Source organism: Malania oleifera, chromosome 8 (assembly GCF_029873635.1).
Source record: "Malania oleifera isolate guangnan ecotype guangnan chromosome 8, ASM2987363v1, whole genome shotgun sequence".
NCBI lineage: Eukaryota > Viridiplantae > Streptophyta > Magnoliopsida > Santalales > Ximeniaceae > Malania > Malania oleifera.
Window position 1 is genome coordinate 100,302,067 of NC_080424.1, and position 8,789 is coordinate 100,310,855.

At 34.3% G+C, this 8,789-nt stretch overlaps 1 protein-coding gene and 1 long non-coding RNA gene across 2 annotated transcripts; both read left to right on the forward strand.

Annotated features, from left to right (window-relative positions):
• Positions 1-1,621: 1,621 nt before the first annotated feature.
• Positions 1,622-3,009, forward strand: LOC131162009 (uncharacterized). Its single transcript, XR_009138669.1, has 3 exons — positions 1,622-1,800; positions 1,881-1,942; positions 2,785-3,009. It is a non-coding gene; the product is annotated as an uncharacterized LOC131162009 (long non-coding RNA).
• Positions 3,010-6,219: 3,210 nt separating this feature from the next.
• Positions 6,220-8,319, forward strand: LOC131162906 (aldehyde oxidase GLOX-like). The gene has a single exon (XM_058119521.1). The coding sequence runs from the start codon at positions 6,286-6,288 to the stop codon at positions 8,032-8,034; it is 1,749 nt and encodes a 582-aa protein (XP_057975504.1). The 5' UTR covers positions 6,220-6,285; the 3' UTR covers positions 8,035-8,319.
• The last annotated feature ends 470 nt before the right edge of the window (positions 8,320-8,789 follow it).

Here is an 8,789-nt window from a genome sequence, read left to right on the forward strand (position 1 = left end):
ATACAATATATTTTTTATCTGTATTCATAATATATTGGTTTGGTTCGGTTGATTGTGGTTATTTAGTCGGTTAAACTAAAACCGAATGAATAGTATAAAAAATAAAAAATTTCAAATTGAAACTGAAAAAAAAAAGGTTAATCAATTTTTCGGCTCGATTTTATAGCTTGGTTTAATTTTTCTTTTTTTTTACCCAACCCTACTTATAATCGAGAATACTAATCTATTTTGTACCTTTAATATGCATGTGAGAAACTAAATTACGTGTCCAAATCAAGATTATAATAAACATCTTAATCTCCTTTTTTTAAAATAAAATATATTTTCGTTTTCATAGTTATTATTTAATTTTTTAAAAAATTATAGTATTAGTATAAAATAATAGGTTATGAAATAAGCATAATAACTGTATGAAATAAATAAAATAAAGTATTTGAGATCCGTAGAGCACACATTACTTCATGATGAATAAAATAATACGTTTAATTAAATATTTATGAATTTATTCTTTTCTTCTCCCCCTAAAATTTCCCCCCACAATACAAACAAATTGATTTTGTCATGCTTTAAGAAAAAGGGAAGAAAGAGCGTCCTGAGAACTAAGAAGATATCATTTGAGCAGTACAGTACAGCTTGAGCTGCATTGCCTAGAAAGGATCACATCCCCATAGATAAACCCAATACTGATATTTTCTCATCATCCAAACAAAACCAATCATTCTCTCTCTTTCTCTCTCTCTCTCGCATCAGCCACAGAGTGAATTTTATTATTATTTTCTCCTGATTAAATAAAAAAATCAAGGCAAACTTGGAAACCTAGTCTCTTATTTTGATCTGCATACTCAAATTATCTCTATTCAAAAAGTGTAAATGCAAAAGTATAGATTCAATTTTTCTTTTTTGAATTAATTTCTGATAACGCAATAATCTTTACAGATGTAAAGTTAAATATAAGTTTGACTTATCTTCAATAAATGGAACTCATTTAAAATTACAGTTGTTGTGGCTTCAATAAATGGAACTCATTTAAATATTTAAGAAGATTACTGTAGTTTCTTAAAAAGGGAACTCTAATCCTTTATTTTTAGTTTTCTAAAAATTACAAAGAAAATACTAGTTGCAATTTTTTTATTTTTTAAAAATTATTAATTTTTAAAATTTTTTTAAAGATTTGTATTTTATTTTTAAAATTTTTAAAAAGGGGTTATTTAAATTTGCAACATAATTTTTTATTTTTTATTTCTGGATTTCAGATAATCACAAAAAAAAGATAACTTTTTTTTTTTTTTTCAAATTTTCAAAATATATATAACATACTATATTTAGAATCATGAGTTTTGAAACTTCAATTTGAATTTGTGTAAATTTACAAAAAAAAAATTATACATACTTCTAAATGTTTGAAATTTAGAAAAATAATGAAATAATATTTTTAAAATTTCTATATAAATTTTAAAAATAGAAAATGTAAGAACTCGAAATATGAAAAATGGGTTTAAATATTAAGAGAAGGGCAAAATTGGAAATTGCCGGGTCAAACGGCTATAAAAGGAAATTTCCTTTGCTTCCTCATTAAGAAATCTCACATATATATATATATATATATATATATATATATATATCTCTCTCTCTCTCTCTCTCTCTCTAACCTCTCCCTACTCCTTCTCTCTAGAATTTTTCGCCAATCGTTGACGGAATCGGAAAACGGAAGCTACCACGAGGATCGTGGAAGGATTCTCTACAACTTTTACGGATCGGAATCTCGTTTCGGAGATTTTCGGGTTTCGACGTAAAATCAAGGTAAGGCTCGGTTTTCAATTATGATCCGATAGATTTGTAGGTAACTGTCTTGTGAACATATTTTGTACTGTGATTTGTAGGTTTTAGAACTCAGTTCGCTGTTTAGGGACCATGGAGTTCGGGATTTGCTTACGGAGTTAAGGTAAAGGGAACTATATTTATATTGGTTATTTTTGAAATCGGACTCGGTGGAACTATGGTCCATAGTCCTGTGTGTGTTTTGGCTACTCATTTGGGGAGATCTAACAGGAAAAACTATGGGTTTTTCATTATTACAATTTTGGGAAAAAGGGGGCGACGGGCTGAATCCCGGGTTTTGTTGAAAACCGAGTATATGTGTGATTTATACTGTGATATTGGGAGGACTGTGCCTTGACTTTGTTTAAACTGTATTTCTTTGGAAAACCATGATTTAGATTACCAAATGAGTGTGATTTGTTTGGTTATATGAGCATGCATGTGTGTGTGATATGTTGAAATGCTAGTAGGAACGCGGTTCCGAAATTGTCCCAGGTATTGAGAGTGTCTGACTCTATATCCGAGGGCGTGTTATCGTCTGCCATGTAGGCAAGATTGTCCGGCTCTATATCCGAGGGCGTGAGCCTATTCCTGCAGATCAGGCCGAAGGGTGTGGATACACCAGTTTAGCGCCGGTACGATGCCATGGGAGTTGGGGACTAGCCATGTGCCGGTGGCGCCGTGTTCGCGGGTTGGCTACGGGCCAACGCCGTATGTCGCGGGCCGGCTTCGGGCCGAAGAGTGTGACGACACTGAGGATTACTGATCATGTATATGTATTGTGACGGGGCAGCGTATAAATGGCCGCCGCATGTGTGCGTGTATGCACTGTGTAAATTAGTACTGGAATGCATTTAACTACGTGTATGTTGTATCATGATAACACTCAAATGTCACATATCGATATAACCTGTATTCTTCCTTACTGAGAGGTGTCTCACTCCTACTGTACTTACATTTTTACAGGTCCTTCGGGTAACCGGAACTAGTGTCCTGGTGTAGGGAGCGTAGTGGCCGGTGTACTGTGTTAGCACTTAGGTAAGTGCTAGGACTGTAGTTTTGTTGGGTTGCCATTTTGAGTTGTATTTGGGCACCTAGTTTGTACGTTTTGTTAGAGCTATGTTCTGCTCTTGTATAAACTCTGGTATGGTACTGCGTATGTTGATATAGAATGACTTTTTCCGTTGCGTATATGATTATGATTGGATGTGTTTAGGGTGCTTGGGAACCTCACGGGGTCGGACCCTCATCCTTTGTACTGTATCTGTGATGATTTGCATGATATAGGGACATGTTATATTATATTTTCACCCTCGGGTCCCATTTCCAGATTCGGGGCGTGACAGAAAATATGATTGTATTCTTTTAATTATTTAAAAATAAAAATAAAAATAAAAATAAAAATAAAAATAAATTATCTTCACAAACAAACAATAGCAAAAACGTTTATTAATGTTGGTTTATTCTATGCAAACGTTCTAAAAATAAATAATTAGTTTTTTATAATTTTTTTTAAAAAAAATAAAAAATAAATTTCCAACACTAAATAAAAATTTATATACAAATTTTAAAATGTTAAAGTTTCTTCGACTCTATTTATTTGTAAAAATAATTCTACATTCAATTTAATCCTTTAAATAACAAAAAAGTCGTTAGAAAATTGATATATATATATATATATATATTTTAAATTCCTAATTCCTTATATATATATTTTTGAAAAATTAGGGACATACAAAGTTACTCGTATAATTCTTTAGATATCTAATGATAAAAAAAATTATTTTTCACAATTAAATTATTCTCTATATTCATCTTTATAATTTTTTTTTAAAAAATAGAAAATTAAATTTGAAAAAAAAAGAACCGTGAGTGGCGAGTGTACCGATTTAGTGAATTAGTTGAGTTTAAAAAAAGAAAAAACACTTTCAATGCCATGCACCTGTGCGTGAGCTAATCTATTAATTAATTAATAATTAATCAATCATTAAGCGGTCCAAACATTTCATTGTTTATTAGTTGAACCATGTTTGGTAACACCGACGATACACATGCCTCTACTATTCATTATTTATTTGGGACCAAACATACCTCAAAAGTATGCATAAGAATTTAATACATTACATAGTCAAACTAAATTTTAAATAAATTATTATATAATTAAGTTAAAAATCAAAAATATTTTATTTTTTTAAAAATTAATTAGTTATTTACAATAACCATTATAATGGACTAAATGAAAGATTAAGGTTACGTTTGATTACGAAATGTTTATTTTCAAGAATAGATTAATTTAGTAGGCTAGTTTCAATTAGTTATACAAAAAAATTATTGTTATTCTAAAGTAAATAATAATATAAAATATTTTATGAATTCATAATAAAAATAATAAGGAATAATTATTCCAAATTTCATCATGGTATATCTATTTCTTTTTTATTAGATGTCAAATGAAATAATTAGAAATATATAAGAAATAATTATTCTCTTGATTTTCATAATTTAAACTATATTTCATCTTATACTAATAAATAACTATTCTATTGAATCAAACGAGTCATAAATTCTAAAACCCTTTATACGGAAGAAAATTCTAAATTCTAATTATAAAGAAAACAAATTTAAAGTCAAATTTTCACTTACAATTGTACAAAATAATGTTATGGAGTTTTTACAAAATCAATAACTAGACAAACAATTAAGTTTTGGATAAATTATACTAAGTATTTGAAGTTTCATTAGGTTACACATTATTTCTTAAAATTTAGATACTGAAATTTATTAGAGTAACTTCTTTGATTTTGAATTAAACAATAAAATAAAATTAGAAGAATTAATCAAGAATTTTTTATTCAATTAAATAAAAAAGGTAACAAAAAACATTTATTATAATGACTCACAAAAAATTAAATTACACATTTACCTAATTCATTTCTCATACATCTTAGATTCATTTTTATTATAATAGCCTACCTAATTGGAAATAACGTGTTTATTGGGTTATTATAAAAAGAAATACATTAATTAAAATGCATGGATGGATTTATAAATTAATTTTGTATTTTATCTAAAAGATTTCTCACATAGATTCTTTAATTTTGTATTCTTAATTTAAAGTTAAGGTACACACTATTGATTGACAAATGTTATTAGTAATGGTATTGTTGCTAGCATCCCTGATAATTTTGTACACCTAAGTTCTAAATTCAACTCGAGCACTTTTTTGGGTCTCATAAGTTTTTCTTTAATTATTTATATATGATACACCCAAAATTGACATGCATGTCTATACAGGCAGATAGTTGTAAAGTCAATATTGGACAATATTTGATATCTCGCATAACTGCCTTCAGGTTATCCATAACCCTCAATACGATTACAAGAGCTATTATTGATATCCTTCGTGATTGTCTTGAGTAACCAATAACCCCTCTAAGCATAATGACGAGTCACCCATAACCTCCCTAAGCGTAATGACACGCTCGTAAATGTCAAGTTGAAGGGGAGTCAGCTTTCACCACTATAAAAATGGGATCTCAGGAGGAGGTAAGTATCTCATTCTCACTTACTCTTCATTTACTGTTACAATCTGTGCCTCTCATTCTCTAACTTAAGCGAAGTGATCCCTTAGAGTACACCCTAAGTCCTCCAAGTCATTCTTATTTTGTTCCCCTCAGGTGGTCATAGTCGAAGGACAAGTGGGCATCAACATTATAGATATTGATTAATTAAATTAAATAAATGAAAGAAATAATAAAAATATATCTATTGATAGTTCTAATATCATGTTTTAAATTATATATTTATAACTATATGTAAATATATATTGCATAATAATTAACAAATTAAATCATCAAAAGTTTTAAAAATCATAGAAGTTTTTACTCATATAGTGAAACTTACTCATATGATTTACTCTTAAATTTTAAATAATTGATTATTAAATTATATTTTTTTCAAAAATAAAAAAATAATAATTGTATTTTTTAATACGAATAGGCATTAATTATGTTGATCAGCCATATTAATTATGATTTGCCACGTTTTTATTCTTTATTACTAAAACTTAATTGGATCTTATCAATTTAATTTTTTAAAATTTAATTTACATAAAAATGATAAAAAATCTCATTTCGTTTTAGTCTTTAATAGTTTAAAATTACTTAATTTTATATGAATATTACAATGATAAAAACTCTGAACACTAATTGCAAGTAATAACATATTTGCATTACTTAACATTTTTTTTAAAAGTAAGGGGTTGCTTTTTATCTAATTTAACAAAAACAACCAATAGGGAATTTTAAGGGAAATAAAAAGTTCAAGCACCCATTTTGGCATGCTTAGTTCGCTCTCTCGTTAAAAACTTTAAAAAATAAAAAGATCAAAAAAGGAGTTGTTTTAAAATAATAATAATAATAATGATGAGTTATTTTCACATATCACAATTGCAACTCCACGCGTCCAATGGCGTGTGGGGAAACAACTCCAGCTCTTCACCCAGTAGGATTTATAGCACACTGCCCACAGACAAACACCAACACCACCAGCCCACCACTCTCTCTCTCTCTCTCTCTCTCTCTCCTCATGACCCGATATCTCTTTCTCTCCCTCCTCCTCTGCCACCTTCTTTGTGCCGCCGGCACAGGCGGCAGGTGGACTCTCCTCCACCAGAGCATCGGCATTACCTCCATGCACATGCAGCTCCTCTACAACGATCGCGTGGTCATGTACGACCGCACCGACTTCGGCATCTCCAACATCTCTCTGCCCGGCGGCAAATGCCGCCATGACCCCTACGAAGCGGTCGTCAAGGTCGACTGCTCCGCCCACTCCGTCGAGTACGACGTCCCCACCAACACCTTCCGGCCCCTCATGGTCCAGACGGACGTATGGTGCTCCTCAGGCGCCCTCGCCCCCGACGGCAGCCTCGTCCAGGCCGGCGGCTTCAACGACGGCGAACGCGTCGTCAGGATCTTCCAGCCCTGCAATGACAGCCGTTGCGACTGGCGCGAAATCCCCGATGGCCTCGCCGTGAGAAGGTGGTACGCCACCAGCCAAGCTTTGCCGAACGGCACCCAGATCATCTTCGGCGGCCGCCGCCAATTCAACTACGAGTTTTACCCCAAAGCGGCGTCGACGATCAACGCGTACAGCCTGAGGTTTCTGGTGGAGACTTTCGAGAAAAAGGCAGAAAATAATCTCTACCCATTTGTGTTCCTCAATGTGGACGGAAATCTCTTCATTTTCGCAAACAATCGGGCCATTCTGTTCAATTACAAAAACGGCACCGTCGTGAGGACGTACCCAATAATGCCCGGAGGCGACCCGCGGAGCTACCCGAGTACGGGGTCGTCGGCTCTCCTCCCGCTGAAGCTCGTAAAAGGGGGCGGAGCCACCACCGAAGCTGAGGTTCTAATCTGCGGCGGGGCTCCGAAGGGCGCCTACTTCCAGGCCCAAAATGGTACTTTCGCACCAGCACTCAACACGTGCGGGAGAATCAAGATCACCGACCCATCACCGAAATGGGTCATGGAAACCATGCCTATGGCCCGGGTCATGGGCGACATGATCCTTCTCCCCAACGGCGACGTTTTGATCATTAATGGCGCGGCGGCAGGCACCGCCGGGTGGGAATTCGGCCGCGACCCGGTTCTGAAGCCGGTCATTTACCGACCCGATATCGTCCACGGGTCTCGATTCGAGGTCCAGAACCCGAGTTGCATTCCCCGGATGTACCACTCCTCGGCAGTTCTGGTTCGCGACGGGCGGGTCCTCGTCGGGGGAAGCAACCCTCATATTTATTATAATTTCACGGGCGTGCTTTATCCCACGGATCTGAGCCTAGAGGCCTTCTCTCCTCCATATTTGGATGCCGGACTTTCGGGTCTGCGCCCGAGAATAGTTTCGCCCGTTTCTCAGGCCATAATCGAGTACGGGCGACCGCTGTCAATCCAGTTCTGTATTTCGGGCGGATTGTCTCAAAATGGGGTGTCCGTCACGATGATTGCGCCGTCCTTTACCACGCACTCGTTTGCCATGAATCAGAGGCTGCTGGTGCTCGGAGGGGGGAAGGCGAGGAGCATGGGGAATTCGACTTTCAAGGTGCGAGTCGTGACGCCGGGTTCGGGCGATCTAGCTCCGTCGGGTTATTATATGGTATACGTGGTCCACCAAGGCGTCCCTAGCGAGGGCATTTGGGTCCATATTCGGTGACAAGGCTGAAGAACATATCATTTATTTATTAATTTGTTTGTTTGTTTCTTGGGAAAGTTTTACACAATCCGCACGCTGCTCAACTCAGTCGAACAAAAGTTGACTGGGTCTTTCTCTTTTTTTTTCTAGCTATACAAACACATTGGATGATTATACGTATGCATACATATGCGTGTGAAGTAATCAGGATGTTCAATTTATAGTGATACAGCTATTCTTTTTAATTATCCTTAACACGATTGGTGAAATAGAACTTTTCTTTTCAATAATCCTTTTCATTGATTGGTGATATTAATGAGATGTAAAATGGTATTAGTTGGCAGCTCTTTAAATATCATTATTTAAAATGGAGCGAAGAAATCAAATTAGATCTGCCCAATTAAAATATTTTCCTTAATCCCATCATTCTTAGAATTCTCTTGACCTAACATATCATTATTTAATTTGAATTATACGAATAAAGAATTGTAAGTTATTTAACATAAAAATAAACCTAAATTTTAAAATATCTTCATCGGTCAGTGTTGATCCTATTGGTCGTGTTTCGATCTTGATAATAATAAATATTCTAGTATTTAACGTCTGTCAAGTTTGTGTGCAAGTTCATAATAACAAGATTATTTGATGACACGTGAAAACTTGAAAATTGAAGACCTTGAAGACTATTTTCATGTTGTAATTCATTTCACTATTATTGAGTCTATAATACACTATATGCATGTAGAAATTATAAAGCTCAAGACCTTAGAGACCTT

Coding starts and splice junctions, on each gene's coding strand:
- LOC131162906 (XM_058119521.1), top strand. CDS start 6,286: ATGGCGTGTGGGGAAACAACTCCAGCTCTTCACCCAGTAGGATTTATA.